Raw genomic sequence first — 17,898 nt, 5'->3', positions numbered from 1 at the left:
TTATCGATGTGTTTCTTTCAAGTTGCAATGACTCAATGGGGTTTTCTTTGTGAGGTTGAGACCCATGTGTTGGGGAGTGGCATTAATATCGTGTTGGGTGTGTTTGTCAGCATGCCTATGTGGTCGTGTGTCTCCATGATGCGGGAGTAGTTGGCATGCTTGTAGGTGTGTGCTTGTTCAATTGTCTTGAGCAAGTTTGTAACGGTTTTTGCCCAGTTTTCTGCAAATTAACTGGGCAGCTCTCTTCTTTTTAATTAATGGATGAGGCAATACTTTTACCTCCGTTTCAAATTAAAACAACCACTCTTTCAGGACATACATTGCTCTGAAATTGGTGACCTGCCACCAACAAGCTCAGATGCACGAGTTCATCCAGAAAATCGCGAACCAGTGTTCCCTCCCCCGTGAGCTCCGTCACCGCCTCTTGCACACCACCAACATCCGACACCTTCGGCACCACAGCTAGCCGTCGTACATCGTACATGACTAGGTTGAGCAGCGCGCCACGTTCTCCCCGGCCTTCCACCTGGCCACAGCCACGGACTCGACAAGGTTGGCGAGGGTCCGCAGACCGGAGACAGCGTCAAACGCGTCCCTACAATCTCCCGGCTACCTGCACCACCACCCCAAGGAAGAAGAATTCAAAGAAGAAGAAAAGCATCAAGTAGAGCGGGGATAGCCTGTGAATTGATTTCCTGATGGGCACTAGTGGCATCTTCCTTCGCTAACAGCAAATCTGAATAAATGAAGCATGTAGGATCTAGGGAAGATATGCACTAGTGTTAAAAACGTGTTTATATTATGAGACGGAGGGAATAGTCAATATGGTCACTGACCCGCTGCATAGCTTCGTATTTTTATCTGAGTTGACCGGTCAAACACTATGTGTGATAGCATTCTCTTTCCTCCTCATGTGGGTCCCACTTGTCAGTAAATGAAGGGAAGAAACAAAGAAAAGAATAAAATTTCAGACAGGTGAAGATTCGAACCCAGAGACCTACGGGTGGCAACTTGCACGCGATAGCCAATTGAGCACACGATACTTTAGGTAATAATGAGAGGCCATATTCTGCTCTCACTAGGAAAGGGGGACATAACCCCTACTATAAAGCAGGAATGGAAGGGAATGAGCTCGGCTGACCCTGTGCCCGATTACAAAACTGCCACACCACTCGGTATCCCTTCGATCGGCATCGCAGCACGATCCACTTTTTCAGTTCTTCCACTCCTTCCTCATGCCCGTCCTCTCCTTCAGGCGATGTCGCGTCGCGGCTCACATATAGTGGTCGCCGCCCCGCCGCCACCGCCTGTCCGACGGCAAGCCATGGCGTCGCTGCTGCTGCGCAAGGTGTCGGGCTCCGTGCCGCGCCGCACGACCCGGACGCCTCCTCATCGTCCTACCATGTGGCGCCTTTAGGGACCTCTGCGACCACGTATGGAGGCGAAGGTGGAGATCGTGATGCAGGAGGAGGAGCTCGGGGAGAGGTGGAGGCGGCCGTGGGGCAGCTCCAGGCCTCCACGCTCGTCGTCGGTCTCCAATCGGACTCCATGACAAGAGCTTCCTCTACGTGTAAGTATATTTAGTGTCGTCATTGTGCTTGAATTCACCAAGTCAATCGAACTCGCTTGCTATCAGGCTCTGAATTTTGCTCGTGTTTCTGTCAGGTCGTTGAGCCCGTGCGCCGACATGAGCCACCTCGGGTGCCGAGTGCTCGCCGTTCGGCTGCACGCCATGGCATGACACGGGGCGGTGGAGCCCAAGCTCACATAGGTTAATACCATACGAGTGCAGTAACTACTCCGGAGCGCTGACAAAATGCTGAATTTTCTGACACTAATTGAGGATCTTGCTCTAATCCTCTGAATGATCGTAAGTGATATGATAGCTTTGCAGCATCTTGCCACCCATGATCCTGATCCCTATCTTCACGGTGCTGCTGGGCGTGATCTGGAGGAGGTCATCATCAAAGAGGGTGGAATTAGTGGGCGACAACATCCGCCCAGCCGTCCTCTGCTTAGGCTTGTACAGACACATTTTTTTTTCTTTTATCATATCTTAGTAAGAGAATGGACACACCAAGCCGTGTGGTGCAGGATGCTTGTTGCTCATTTTTTTGCCAGATGCACACTCATAATTTGTCATGATGCACGTATGGTATTTTTCATGTAAATAGTATGATAATCTATTGTTGGCTATTTAATGCCGCTTACGACAACCTTTTAATCTGAAGATGTGTGGTCAGCTTTTTAGTACCACCATGTTCACTGTAGTCACCTAATCAGCTGATTGGACTTGAGTCCTTTTGGCTATCTCAAGGCTTTTTATGGAGTGTATGTAGCCTATTTGTGCTTCTATTTTGTTTGTGCTTAAAATTTGAAACAGAGGGTGATGGTTTTTATCGGTCGAGAGAGTAGAGGTTGATCAGTGAGATGTCATGTATCTAAATGCACATTGTTGTTATGCACCACCGACACCATGTTGCGCAACTAGATAATTTACGCGCAGGGCGGTGACCAAAGGCGGGCATCGCTAGGGATCATTGGCGAGGACGATAGCCAACAGACTGGACGAAGGGTGTCATACTTTGGTCCTGGGTTGAGGGAGTCACTTAGGAATGCAATTTTTTTTTGCTTTTCAACAAGTTGAGACGAATGCGAATCTAAATAGCATGATAAATTACATATATTATAATTGATAACTCACACACAAACACTATGCCAAAGAAAATAATCCTGGGAAAAGAGTTGTTGAAAACATACTCGCCGTAATTTTCTATGTAAATAGCATGATAATATATATACCCCAGGCCTGATAACTTAAACACAAATCTCACGGTAACTTTGGCCCGAAAAAAATTGTTGAAAAAAAAATAAGGTCACTAACTTATGTGTAAATAACATAATAATCAACGCTCCGCGGACTTGATAACTTACATACAAACATCATGGTAACTTTAACAGCGGAGGGTGGAGGGAGTTATTGAAAACATACCCCGGTAATTTTTGTATAAATAACACGGTAATGTAAGTACCACATACCTTATAATTTACATACAAACACCGTGGTAACTTTTGATCCGGTAAAAAAGTTGTTGAAAAACATAACCCCAGTAACTTTTTTTGTAAATACCACGGTAATATACATTCCGTAACATGATAACTTAAGTACAAACACCATGATAAAATTAAACAAGGAGGGGAGTTGTTAAAAAATATACCCCGATAACTTCACGTGAAAATAACATGATAATATACGAACCGCGTATATGATAATTTACGTACAAACATCGCGGTAACATTGACCAAGGGGAAAATGTTATTGACAAATGTACTCCCGATAACGTCTGTGTGAATAGCTTAGTAAAATAGGAAACGCCGACTTGATAACTTGGGTGCAAATACCATGGTAACTTTGTCCAAAGAGGGGAAAATTGTTAAAAAATATACCTCAATAACTTACATGAAAATAGAACGGTAATATACAAATTGTATACCCGATAACTTACGTACGAACACCACGGTAACTTTGACTAAAGGGCAAAAAAGTTGTCGAAAAACATATCCGCAATAACTTAAGTGAAAATAGCACGGTTATATATGAACCACAAAACCTGATAACTTACGTACAAAGACCATGATAAGTTTGATTCGGGTGGATGAAGTTGTTGAAAATATACACCGGGAACTTATGTGTAAATAGCATGGTAATAGTCTTGATTTGGAGGAGAGTAGTAAAAAGTGGTCGAAAAATACACTGGTAACTTCTGTATGTAAATAGCACAGTAAATTACGCACCACAACCTTGATCATTTAGGGCCAAACGCAGTGGTAAATTTGATCTGGAGAAAAAAATTATTGAAAAGATACCCCGGTAACTTTTGTGTAAATAACATAGTAATATACCCATCGCATACCTGATAACTTGCGTACAAATACCATGGTAATATTTGACTCCGTGGGGAAATTATTGAAAACATACCCCTGTAAATTTTGTGTACATAGCTTGGTTACATACGCATCACATACCTACGTATAAACACCACGGTAACTTTGATCAAGCGGAGAAAATGTTAAAAACACACCCCCTGCTAACTTATATGAAAATATCATGGTGATATACGAACCGCAACTAATAACTCATGTACAATCACCAATATAAGTATAACATTGACCAAAGAGCATGGTAATATACAAAGCACAGACCTAAAAACATGGTAATATAAGAACAGCGGGCCCAAAAACTTATATGAATACAGCATGGTAATATACGAACTGCAAGGTTGGTGAACCATTTTTATACCTTCGATAACTTATGTGAAAATAGCACGGTAACTTGCACATAATGGGAATGGTAACTTATGTAGCCTAGGCGTGGTAAAATTTGGCTGAAAAAAAGTTATTGAAACATGCCAACATGGGATCTAGTTTCAAAGATCTCGTCGCAACGAATCTTTTATGTAAAAACGGTTATTACATCGGACCAACGGTTTGAGCTACAAAACATTTTAAATTTTTGGAATAAAGAGAATCTAGAATGACATCAGCTTTTTTATTCTCTGGTGTATGCATATAAATAAAAAGAGAAGTATATGTGTAAGGAGAAAGAATGTTAATGTATGCATATATTTAAAATAAAGGAAGTAGAGGTGTGACAGTTTTGCTTATATGGCACACATATGCCAAATATCAGAATAGCACGCGGCACGTACTATGCACACTCACAGCACGCACTAGCACGGATGCATGCAGCACACACGCATTGCAGCCGTCTCCACGCCCAAGTCCCTGCAGTGCCTCGCCATGCAGCTCGTGGAGTCTTGCTTCCCCAACGCGCCTGTCATCCTTGAGGTCCGAGCCCTGGTGCCATGTCTTTCAGGTGGTCACCGTGACCGTGACCATGTATCTCCCGTCCTTCAGCGTCTGCTTCACACGCAGCCTGCCGCCGCAGCTTCTCACCATTCACAACATGCACGTACACACACAGCTCAGAGCATCTCCAACCGTTGGCTCCTAGGGGGCGCCTAAAATCGCCCCCTGTGGGTGAGCCGGCGTAAAAAATCAGGCTGGGGCGAGTTGGTCCCCAGCTGCCGGCCCCAGGGCCGTCCCCAGGCGCGTTCAAAAAAATTAAAAAATATAGCAAAGTTCAAAGTTCGGCGAAGTTCAGCATATATTACATTAAAAACAGGTTTTTATTACATAATATATATAATTAAAAAAGAAACTGGCTAAAAGCGGAGTAGTCGATGTCGTCGCCGCCGCCGTCGTCGTCGTCCGGCTTCTCCTCCTTGACGCGGCCGTCCTTGGTGGACCCCCGGCCCCGGCGGCGCTGCGCGAATCGCCGTAGGGAGGCGCACTGGCGCTCCCTCGCCATCTTCAGGGAGTCCGCGCGCGCCCATTCTAGGGTCGCGTCGTCGTCAAGCTCGACGTCGCCGTCGTGCTCCGTCTTCACCGCGGGGAGGCCCGGCTCCGTCTTGGGCTTGACGAAGCGGGGAGGAGCCGATGAGGAGGCGCACCGGCCGCCCTCATTGATGACGATGCCGGCGCTGTGAGTGCGCCGGCCGAGCGGCATCTCCGCCGCGGGCTTGGCCTTGACGTTGAGCAGCGCCGGAGCGCCGGACGAGTGTGACGAAGAGCGGGAGGAGGAGGAAGAAGAGGGGGCGCCGAACCTCCTGGGCAACCATTGCCCGTCGCGTTGGCGGTGAGCCGTGGCCGTGGCGGCCGCCCTCGCCGGGGGGTATGCCAACGGCAGGTCGTTGCCGCCCTCGAGGTACGTCAGAACGCCCTCGAGGGTGCGGCCGGGGACACCCCACCACAGGTGGCGTCCCTCGCTGTTCTTCAGGCCGGCCACCACCGGCGCGCCATTTATGGACGCCATCCTCTGCTGCTGCCGGCACTGGAAGTACGCCGTCCACACCGCTGTGTTGTCGGCGACGTACTCGGGGAGGGCGAGCTGGGCGTCGGTGAGGGAGGCGCGCACGACGTCGACCTCGTCGGTGAAGTAGCCCGGTTTCGCCACGGCGTCGGGCAACAGGGGAATGGGCACTCCCCCGTTGCTGAGTCTCCACCCCGTTGGCCCGGCGCGTATGTCCGGCGACGCCGGGGTGTTCGCCTGAAACAGGAGTCAAGACTCCTGTTCGCGGAGCGAGCGGCGGCCGAAGCCGTTGGCCGCGGCCTCATCTCCAGGGAATCGCTCGGCCATCGGGAGAGGAAGGGGGGAGAGGGAGGGCTCGACGGCGGCGCTCGAGAGAGGGAGGGCTCGGTGGCGGCTCTCGGGAGAGGTAGAGGGCGGACTAGGACTGGTGTGGCTGGTGTGGACAGAGGCGAGGGAGGCCACCGGCTTATATAGCGGCGCCGCCCCGTGTGTACGCGTGCGAGGGAGGGGAGGCGTCGGCGCGCCGCCCCGTGACGCGCCACCCGTGACGAATCAAATGGTAAGGCTGACCGGCGGCAGCCTTGCTTTTGATTCCCCGCGGGAAACCGGGGCGTTCGGGGAAGACGACGCACGGTGTCGTTGACGCGGCGGGCCCGCGGCTCTTTGGCACCAAAATCGCTCGCCCCGGCGCCTCCCAGCGTGCCGGGTTCGGCCTGGGTCCGCCGACGCTAAATTCAACCCAGGCCGGCGAAAATCGAGCTACTGAAAGCGCAATTAGACTGATTTTTCTGTGCCGACGCGAAAAAAACCCGTCTAAGAGGCCTTTCTAGGGGCGCGACTGGAGATGCTCTCAGTACGCAGGCACATCAAGCAGCCGCCATCTGAAATGGCTAGTGTGAGTGGACGGTACCGAGGTGTACGTCGTGCTGCCGGCCATCTAGAAAATTTGGTTTGTTGTTTTATGCTACCATTTTCCGTTAGCACTTTAAATAACCGAATTACAAATAAACCAAATGGCACTAACCGAATTTTTGGCTTAAACCGAATTCCCAGTCCTCTAGGCATCATGGGCCCTTATTCTGCTACTCTGAATGAGCATTTTCATTTAGCTCAATGTATTGGCACAAGCTTGCTAGGAATTCTATGATTCTAATTCTGTAATTTCTTGGAAGGGTGATCCTCCGCAGATTATCCTAGTTGAACTTGATAGTAATGTTGCATTTAGTACTCCGTATTTGATATGAATAAAGTGTGCCACAAGTTCAAAAACAAGATGACCTTAAAAGAATGCACCAGCATCATTTTATCCATGGTTAGCAAAAACTACCACAGTGGTATAGATACTTTTTTTTAATATAAACATCGCATTTATTCATTGAAAATAACAGTTACATCGTTAATAAGAGAAGTTACAATCTCATTCATAGGTTCCTCAAAACAATCTCTAGTCACAGAAAATTTAGCTAATCTAGCAAGTTTCTGAGCAACTTTATTTGCTTCCCTATTACAATGCTCAAAACTAATACGCAGAAAATCGCACGCCATAAAATAACAATCGTCAAAAACTGCCGCCCACTGAATGTCCTCCATTCTTCAGTGGTGTAGACACTTAATATACAAGAGGGCAACCTATGATTGTTCATGCGTAAGTTACTACTGATATGATAATCTAATACAAGGAGGGCACCTCTCATGTCTCTCTTATACTACTTGGCTTCTCGGTACCAGGAACGACATAATTTCCATATTTCCGTAAGCAATGTTGTTGTGAACTCATGTGTTCCTCTCATGCGCAGCTGTAGAAGCCAAGTGATGCAGATAATACAAAGAGTCAAGCCTGGAAGATAATCTGGAACTTGCATTGTCCAAGTAAAGTAAACCAATTTATCTAGAGCCTATACATGCATGCCGGTGGATGTTCCGGGGGCAGGTTTGTGCTTGCATAGGTTTCCACACGAGTTTCATACACAATAAGTTCAGGACTAATCATATATTGATGAACAGCATAATACTATAGCATTCTATCTAATTTCATTGGTGTAATACATGTAAACAACTGTTATATAAGAATAATAGGCAACTCCTTATGGAGCTACTCCATGCTATATTTTCCCAGTGGTTGGTTTCTTTCTTTCATATATGCTTGAGAGAAAGAAGGCTGCTAACTGAACAGGGCAACTCCATATAAGATACCGGGATTCTGTCTTTTTATTCAAAACAGGTGACCTTTTTATATACAAGTTTCATCTCGTTAATGAGTAATGAAACACAAAGAAGCCGGCCATACGCGGTAAAAGATTTTGGCTGACTGCTTGCTCAAGAAAGAAAATCAAATATGATCCTAACTCCCACAGCAAGAGGACAAATCAAACTGATGTATCATAATATGTTCACAACATACTGAGAGATTTGTGTCCTCAGCTTACAAGTAGACACTGGTAAGGATCATCCCCGCCATGTCTCCATAGAACCTGCTCATCAATTTTGGGAAGGTCTTCATCGTCTAGCAACTTCCAGGTCTGTATCAAGTCGACTCCCATCTATGATCTCTGCCTTTCATGAATTTGGTATACATTTTCCCGAGCACTCATCGGCAAATGAGGCCTTCAATAGGCACATGATATAAATTTCCCAAGCTCTCCTCGCCCAATGAGGTCTTCCATAGGCACATGGTAACCAAAGCCACCACCAGAACAGAACCATATCCCACTAAGGGCCTCTTGGTTCGCAGGACTCAAAAAACTTAAGAACAGGAAACCAAAAAAATAGGATACGAAAGCATGCGCAAAATAAAGAATCACAAAACACATGAATTTTGTAGAGTTGGGTGTTTGATTCATAGGAATAAGAAAAAACTAGGAACCCGGGAAATCATTAAGATGATCATGACCAAGATAACTTTACATCTCCCATGGAGACGAGGGTGCCAAGGACATCCGAATTTATTAATGAGCAAGCCACTCCCTCCTGATACTCACCCTTAAAATCTGTGTACCACAGTTCTCAGGCTTCTGGATTTGGGATGAGGCTTAAGAAACCAAAAAGGTAAGAACTAGCAATAACAATATCATATGGAAAGAAGCATCTCTCCATGTATGCTAGGTATCAGATAATGCCTTCAGTCCATATCAATCCTGCTTGCACAACTAACAAAGTAAACAAAACTGAATATCCCAGGAAAGAGACAAGCTAGACTAAAAAAAGCTAACTATATACTATGATGATGTGTAGACGCCAACTGCACTAAGTATTTGCAAGAATCGTGTTTCTTTTGTGGCACCTACTATGACATACTAGATCAATTATTTCAAGCATAGCAATGATTCTCAACGGCTCAACGCATAGCTGCCAAATCCCACAGAAAGCATCTAAAATGTTGCTGGAAAATTCAAATACATATAAACCAATAGCAGCAAAGTACATTGGCCTCTATTAACTTACTCAGCACTCAGCAGCAGACAGAGGTGGGATAAGTAAATTTTTCATCCTCGGAAGTCTTTTGAAAGTTGAGAAATCATCCCTCAACTCCAAAACCACCCAAAGTCAGTCCCTCAACTATTTAAACCAGATACTTTTCGTCCCTCAACCATTTAAACCGGATACTTTTCGTTCGTCATAACACTTGAGGTGGTTTTATTTTGACGTGGACCCTGTTTTGACTGAAACGGGCCACATACACTGGTTTTGACTGCCACATCAATTAAGTGTTTGTGCATGAGTGTGTGTGCGCGTGTGTACAAGTGAGAACCAAGAGAAAAGGAAAGTGTTTGCACTGAATATAGCTTATCAAAATCTGAATATAACTGAAAATAGTTTGGACATTTCAGAGCATTGTACTGAATTTAGCTGAACATAGTCTGAACACAATTTAATTGAAAATAGTCTGAACACATTCTCGACCCAATTTAGTTTAACATAGTCTGACAAAGTACTAAATGGGAAAGGGAAATAGTACTGAATATAGCTTAGAATCAATGACAAACATGAATTCTCACATGGTCTGACATAAGAACAGACAACAGCAAACAAGCACTAGTCTGGTAGTTTTGCTGGCACTTTCTTTGCTCTTTAATTTCCGCCAACTTGGGAACTTGCCGGGCCGGAGGTAACATTGACAGTAAAGGATGAACTGGATTTCACAGCGCAGCCGCCACCATGCTCAACCAGCAACCGCGGGCCTCAATCACCGCCGCCCATGAGGGAATCACCACCGCAGCCGCTGCCTAAATCGCCGCCGCCGCCCAGAACTGGTCGTGCTCAAGGTCGCTGCCGTCATGCCCTAGCAGCCACCACCACAGCCACCGTGCTCAGCCAGCAACCACCGCGCCTCAATCACTGGCAGGCCACGCCGCCGTAGCCACGCCTCACAGCCCGCCGCCACCGCTCTATTTAGGGTTCGTGAATGGGAAAAGGGATCGAGAGAATGCGAAAGCGAGAGAGAGAGCCAGCGGGTGCCCTTAGTCACTTGATTGACCTGGAGGTCAAAACCAGCCCACGTGGCCCGTTTTAGTCAAAACAGGGTCCACGTCACAGTAAAACCACCTTAAACGTTATTAGGGACGAAAAGTATCCGGTTTAAATAGTTGAGGGACTGAATTTTGGTGGTTTTGAAGTTGAGGGACGATTTCTTCACTTTTGGAAGAGTTCGAGGCCAAAAAAATACTTACCCAACGGAGGTCGACCCTCCACTAATCCCTTATTTGAGTTGCCAAGTTCTGATGTTGCTTCATAAGGTCTTGGTCTTGAAGATGTATTGGTCTCTATTGCGCTGCATCCTATAAATACAGGGAAAATCTGAAAACCGTTAATTGTATTTGTGCATAATGCGTGCAGAGGTAATCTAGACAAACAAGCAAAATACAATCTTGTCTAAAAAAGGTTTTTAGCATCAGAATAGTAGGCAGTACTTTCTTTTGTAAAGCAGTACCATATCATAAAATCACGATACTATTATATTTCTCATGAACTATAATTTGGCTTATAGAAAGGGAGCCTTGGCGCAGTGGTAAAGCTGTTGCCTTGTGACCATGAGGTCACGGGTTCAAGTCCTGGAAACAGCCTCTTGCAGAAATGCAGGGAAAAGCCGCGTACAAAAGACCCAAAGTGGTCGGACCCTTACCCAGACCCTGCGCAAGCGGGAGCTACATGCACCGGGCTGCCCTTTTTTATAATTTGGCTTATACATCACATAAAAGGGTGCGACCCAATTGTAGAGACCATTGCCCTGTGTAGGTCCAACTGTGTGGCCGCCACAACTGCCGCTGCCATAGCAGCAGCAGCCACCACGGCATCGGCATCCATCTGGACGACCTCCACCTTGCCGCCGTGCTCCCCATGCCCATGTTGCCCATCCCCCTCGCCCTCCTCCACCTCCTGCTCATGCTCCTCCCTGTACGCGTTCATCGCCTCCACCTCCGCCTCCGCCGCCATGACCGCAAGGTGGTTAATCACGGCGTGCGCCTCCGGGTCCTCCGCCGGCTGCAGGGGGTGCTCGGGGCCCCGGCGAGGCCGGTACAACTTGCTGTTGTATTGTGCCATGGCGAAGGACCAGATCGGACGATGGGGATGGAGATAGCCTGGAGGGGGTAGTAACCCTAGGATTTCGATCTGCTTTTAGTTTGGATGGTGGAAATGGAAACAGCAAAGGAGCAAGTGGTCCTTGCATTAATACCACAGTGATGGCATCTGAAAGAATTCTAAGACAGCCATCACCACAATTTACAAATAAAATCCCATATGCTCAAGAAGCCAAAAAGGTAAGATCTAACAATACCAATACCATATGGAAAGAAGCATCTGTCCATGTATGCTAGGTATCAGATAATACCTTCCAGTCCATATACACAACTAACAAAGCAAACAAAACTGAATATCCCAGGAAAAATGAGCTAGACAAAAAAAGGTACTCCCTCCGTTCCAAAATACTTGACGTGGTTTTAGTATCACAACAAGTATTTTGGAAGAGGGAGTATTATAAACTATGATGTGTAGAAGCCAGCTGCACTAAGTATTTGCTAGAAATTGTGTTCCTTTTTTCACACCCACAATGACATACTGGAGCAATTAATTTCAAGCATAGCTGCCAAATCCCACACAAAACCTCTTTTGAAACATCTAGAAATATTGCTGGAAACTTTAAATACATATAAACAAATAACAACATAATACATTCCATTACCTTACTCGGCAGCAGACAGACATCGAGCCTCCACTAATTCCCTATTTGCGGAGCCATCTGGAGTTACCAACTTGGATGCTGATTTATCAGGTTTTGGCCTTGAAGATGTAAATTGGCATCTACTGCGCTGCATCCTATGAATAAAGAGTAAAATATGACAAATATTAATAGTGCTTGTGCATAATCACTCAGAAGCAACTTAGTCAAGAAGCACCAACAAGCAAATATAATCTTATCTAAAACAAAGGTTATTACAAGGCAGTGATCGATTTTTTGTTCAGCAGTACCACATTGTAGTATCATTATACTATTAGATTTTTCATAAACTATAATTTTGTTTATATATTATTTAAAATATCTGAAATATATCTTCTAACACAATTTAGAAAAATATAATACTATGGTAGAATTATATTATCACTAACACTGCTAGGGTTAATTCCAAATCGATAACCGAGTAGAATTTCTAACCTGATGCACCGCAACAAATTGTTTTAACAGAACGCAATGTAAATGACTGTTTTACAGAATGCAACATCCAAATTAATTCATAGATATTCCTTTCTGGGGAAATACTGATTCTTCTCATTCAAGAGATGGAGAAAGTGTCGTACAATGAATGCAGCTCAACCAAAAAATAGCTGCTAGGCGCGCACTTAAGCGTTCCTAGACGCTAGGCAGAAGCAGAGCTACTGTCTTTAAGAGTGCCTAGGCATGCGCTTAGGCAATATAGGCTCTACGTAGAGGCAGAACTAGGAATTTACGCCCAACGCATTTTTGAAACTTGCATGAATGTGATTTTGCTAAGAACTGAAGCCCAATGCCTCAAGGGGTCAACTAATTACGCAAGAGCAATAGATGACGAACTAGCTAGAACTAGACGTAGTTATGAGGTTTAATGTGGTCTCGAGGGCCTATCTCTTGCTTAACCCACCCTTGCGAAGCATGGCCGACCCTAAGATTTTGTTCGGATAGAAAATGGTACCACACATAGGTCATGTGCATCGAGCGATTCTAATCATGGTAACGCATTCTGACAATGAATACAATGGAATTGGTGTACATGATACGCTACAAATCATTTGGCTCTAGTAAGAATGCAGTGATCCTAGACATTGTTTTAAAAGCTTCCCTAAGGCATCACCCACGCTATGGTGTCAGATCGCCCTCAGATGGCAAGGCATCGACCTCGCTTGTGACTGCTTCGTGAAGCATGCGCCTTAGACAAAAGGGCGTCGGAATCGTCCACCTGGGCAAGCAAGGCGGCACCTTGGGCCAGATCAGACGCCATGCGCTGCTCTCAGGCCGGAAAGAGCGGCCCACATGGGAAACTTTCGCGTGAAAGACTGGCTCATGCGCGAACAGGTACAAGACGGAGAGGGGGGAGAGAGAGGATCGAACAAATTGTCCAATCCACGCGAGAGGGATTCCTTCTCTGCTCTCTGACCTTTGCCAGCGGTTCTTCCTCCATGGCTCCAATCTTCTGTGCCACTCCTCTCTGGGCTCAGGTCCTCCCTCCCCCCCCCCCCCCCCACCCTCCTCCTCTGGCACAGCAAGGTGTGGCTCCCGTTCTCATCTCACTTCTCCCCAGCCCTCCTCTGCTCTTTCTTCACCTCTCCCAGTGCTCTGCTTCTCCCAGCAGTGTAGCTAGATGTGCTTAACTGCTCCTTCTCTGCATCTGTTTCCTCCCAAATCTGCTTATCCACCCACAAGGCAGCAGCCCCACCACCACTTCTCTCCTTCCCCATGCTTGATCTGGTTGCTCCAGTGATTTGTCTCTTCTCTCTTTTTCTTTGACGGCTGATTGGACCGTCTCTCAGTGTTGCTCCAGTAGCCAGGTGTCCCTGCTCTGATGGATCCTGTGGCTGATAATGCTTATGGTCTATCAAATGATCCCAAGAGAAGAGCTACATCCGACGATCCAGCTAGGACGTATGGTTCTGGCCAGATTTAGTGAGGAAGATCTAGCTTGACAGTCCATATGTTCGATTTAGAGAGCTACATCCGACGTTGGTAACAGTTTATTTATTGTAATGCTAGTTGTTAAATCGCCTAATTGGCTACCATATATTGTATATGTATGTGTCTAAGGCGTCACCTCGCCTTACGCTTTAGCGCTTAAAAGGTGATGCGCCCCCAGAGCCTCGCCTCACCTTACCGCCTTAAAAACATTGATCCCGGAAACCATGTCTAAATCAAGGAGTGCCACACTAATATTGCAACCGACAAGAATCACATCATACTGGTAATGCTTGACACGTGACTAATAAAGCGACTAGAGGCAATTTATCAATGTTCATACTCCCTCCATTTCAAAATACATTGCATATTAGTTTATCCTAAGTTAAACATTGTAAAGTTTGATCAAATTTAAAGAAAAATGCATCGACATCCACAATACCAAATCAATATCATCACATCCATCATGACATTTATTTTCATATTGTTGACGTCGATGCTTTTCTATAAACTTGGTCAAACTTTACAAATATGCATTTTGAAATGGAGGGAGTACTGAACAGAGTTTTCTAAGAAAAAACTATGGTTGTGCAGATGTGGTAACACAACCTGACAATTATAAATTGCTATATATGATACACTACAAATCATTTGGCTCTGGTAAGAATATCACAGGATACTGCAATCTATGTCGTGATCACGGAAACCATGTCTAAAGAAAGAAGTGCCACACTAGTATTACAACTGACGAGAATCGCAGCATAACGGTGATGTTTGACATGGTACACACTAATCAAGCGACCAGAACAACTAGAGGCAGTTAATCAATCTTCATACTGAACAGAGTTTGTTAAGAAAAAAGCTACATGTGCATATGTTCCCAAGAAAATCATGGCAAAATAATATGCATAAGGAATGTAGCATATTCCAATATATATTGTCAAATTTGGCGACTCCCAACACAACAAACTTAAAGTATTTCAGACATTTTCAACAGACAACATTTGAGACATAATTACTGGAATTTCCAGTCAACAACTATACCAACCTTAGTGCAAGTTTCTTCCAAACAGTAGTATAACAGATCTTCTTAACAAAGTCCTGCTTTTTCAGCTTCTCCCTAAATCTCATCAATGGTGCCACCACTGTGGAAAATTCAACCTCTGAAGCAGGGTAAATTCGACCTCTGCCGCATGTGAATCATCCAGCACATAATCTTACCAAACATGGTTTATAGACTGTAAAAATAGTCTGTATGGAATTGATGGTGATGCTCCACCACCAATGCCTGGGTTGAGCTCGTCTCCCCCGAGCAGCGAAAGTAAAGCTTGCATCTGCAACAGCAATCAAAGACACTACCACCTTGCAATATCATTCAAGGCTACTGAATCACGTACAAAAGGCAGAGAAAGAAAAATTATACTAATTGCAAACGGCAAGAGACGGACCTTATCAGGGAATACAGGGTCGAACACGTCGATCCAGCATATCAAGGGTTCAGTGAGCTGGTTGTTGGCACATGGCAGAGCCGTAGAGACCGTCAGATCCATTCCCCCCAGCAGCGGAAGTGCAGCTTGCAACTGCGACGGCAATCAAAGAAACTACTACCTTGCAATATCATTCAAGGCTAGTACTAAATCATGTGTGAAACACGCAGAGAAGACAATTTGCTAACTCGAGGGATGGACCTTATCAGGGGATACAGAGTCGAAGTCGTAGCTCCCGTGCAGGAACTCCATTTTGAGCTCAATCCTAGGGACCATCAGCTCCCTTCCCGCGAGCGACAAAAGTACATCTTGCACCTGCGACAGCGATGAAATACACTAGCACCTTGCAGCATCGTCCGAGACTACTGAATCACGTAAAAAAGGCAGAGAAGACAGTTTGCAGAGTACAAGGGATGGACCTCATCAGGGGTTACAGAGTCGAAACTGCACTCCTGGCCCCGGAAGATCATGGTGAGCGTGTTGCGCGCGGCGGGCGGCACAGTGGTAGAGTCCGCCGGATCCAATCGCCCCTGCAGCGAAAGTGCAGCTTCCACCTCCGACACCTTGTCAGGGGAGGCGGACATGAAGATGTGCACAACGCCCCGGAAGCACAGGGTGAGCAGGTTGCGGCCGCAGCCGCAGGAGAGATGCGCCTCCTCCAGGTCCTCGATGTCCATCGGGACGACTTCCCCGTCGCTGCCGTGCTCATGCTGCTCGTCCCCCTCGCCCTCCTCCTCCATCTCGTCCTCGTACGCGTCCTCCGCCTCCACGAGCGCGAGGTCATCGAACACCGCCGCCGGCTGCGGGGGGAACTCGGGGCCCCAGAACGACGGTGCCATGGCGAGGGACCGGACCGGATCGGATCGGGCGACGGGGATGGAGATGGGGGCGGATGGATTGGTGTGGTGGGATTTGGATCTGATTTCGGTGTGGACTGTGGAGTGGCGGAAATGGAAACGTCAACGGGGCGACTGGTCGTGGGCCTCAGCCGTCCCCGTCTCTCATACGCGTCGCGTCCCAACCCCGTCACCCCACCGTCCCCGGATGTGCCAAAATGCAGTTGCACTTTTTGGTGGATGGAGCGCGCATGTCTCACGTGCTAATTAGCATTAATTATATTTTTTTTGAGGGACAGCATTAATTATAATTAATAAGGACATTTTCAATGACGGGGACCAGTCCCAGGATATGGATGCAGAAGGCCGTCATCCAATGCTGCCCGCATATATCCGGCCAACAATTTCAAACTAACTGGACGAAATTTGTTCAAACCGGGCGGATTTCAAACTAACTGAAGTTGAAACTGGATGGTCACGCGGCGACGAGGTCAGGGTCGTTGCGGACACAGTCTGGCGCCACGTCACTCTTGATGATCGGCATTGCGTCGGTTGTACCTCGCCGCGCACTCCGCCTTGGAGACGACGGCCCTCAAGCCCGAGGCACCGCCGTAACCGCCTCCTTCGAGGTAGTGGAGGAGGCGGCCCCACGCCTTATTGATTGCGGGCAGCAACTCCTCCTTGACGGCGAGGCGGTGGCGGCGCGTCCATGCGGCCATAACGACTGCACAGCGGGTACGTCGGCTCCTCCTTGACCCGGCGTCCGATCCGGACGCCGCGATGGCGGTGCGGGGGCGAGGCCGGCTCCTCCTTCACAGGATGGAGTAGGGACGCTAGCTCACGCTTCGTGTGGTGGCACAGTGGGGATGGCGACTCCTCCTTGATGCGCGCCGGGGATGGCGGTGACGGGCCCATGTAACAGAGCGATCGCTCCATAATTATCTTGATCTAACGGACGATCTTCTTGAGGAGTCAGGGCGGCTGCTGCGGCGGCGTCTGGTCCTCTTCATCACCGGAGAAGATGACGATCTTCCTCTTTGGCGGAGGAGCCATCCATCGTGGATGCCGAAGGGCCTAAAGAGCGACAATGACGGCGCCAAGAACCACCGGAGGAAGAGCTTCCACCGACGCTGCCTATCGGCGCGGAGCATCATGACTTCGACATTGCCTCTGGGATGGGAGAGGAGGAAGGGCTTGACGAGGTGGGTGACGAAGAGGCAGAGTGCGTCGGTGCTTGGGAGGGGGATTGTAGCTCTGTGCTTTGCCGGAGCACAGCTTATATAGCCACGGTCAAGCCAGGCGAAGGGGCGGTCATCCTGCTTCAATGCAGCACAATGACCGGAGTTGGTTCCTCGAGAAGCTGCGTCCGCATTGAAACGGCGGCTGCCGAGAGGTCGCGGCGGTCAGCTCCGCCCTCCGTTGGTCACATAATGCGGCATCAATGATGGCCGCTCCGTGCTCTGGGGCGGCATGAATGCGGTGCGGTAAGCGGCGTGTGCATCGAAAGGAAAAGCGCAGGAGGGGCGAGTGGGGGTTTATGGTGGGCCAGGGCCCAGGGCGGTTGGA

General features: G+C 47.4%; 1 protein-coding gene across 9 annotated transcripts; it reads right to left on the bottom strand.

Annotated features, from left to right (window-relative positions):
* Positions 1-7,247: 7,247 nt before the first annotated feature.
* On the bottom strand, positions 7,248-16,490 carry LOC123148679 (GATA transcription factor 20). Of its 9 annotated transcripts, none has more exons than XR_006474055.1 (8): positions 15,916-16,490; positions 15,698-15,811; positions 15,458-15,589; positions 15,231-15,343; positions 15,058-15,154; positions 12,051-12,184; positions 8,299-10,647; positions 7,248-7,668 (listed from the first exon to the last, which is right to left on the bottom strand). XR_006474055.1 is itself a non-coding variant. In XM_044568175.1 (4 exons), the coding sequence occupies exons 1-4, from the start codon at positions 16,333-16,335 to the stop codon at positions 15,227-15,229; spliced, it is 783 nt and encodes a 260-aa protein (XP_044424110.1). In that variant the 5' UTR covers positions 16,336-16,486; the 3' UTR covers positions 15,055-15,226. The 9 variants fall into 9 exon arrangements, 1 of the variants encoding a protein (XP_044424110.1); XR_006474056.1 differs by having other exon boundaries at positions 10,540-10,647; XR_006474059.1 differs by having other exon boundaries at positions 10,540-10,647; positions 12,056-12,184.
* Between the last annotated feature and the right edge of the window lie 1,408 nt (positions 16,491-17,898).

Source organism: Triticum aestivum, chromosome 7A (genome assembly GCF_018294505.1).
Source record: "Triticum aestivum cultivar Chinese Spring chromosome 7A, IWGSC CS RefSeq v2.1, whole genome shotgun sequence".
NCBI classification, from domain to species: Eukaryota; Viridiplantae; Streptophyta; class Magnoliopsida; order Poales; family Poaceae; genus Triticum; species Triticum aestivum.
This window is presented reverse-complemented; position numbering and strand designations above follow the sequence as displayed.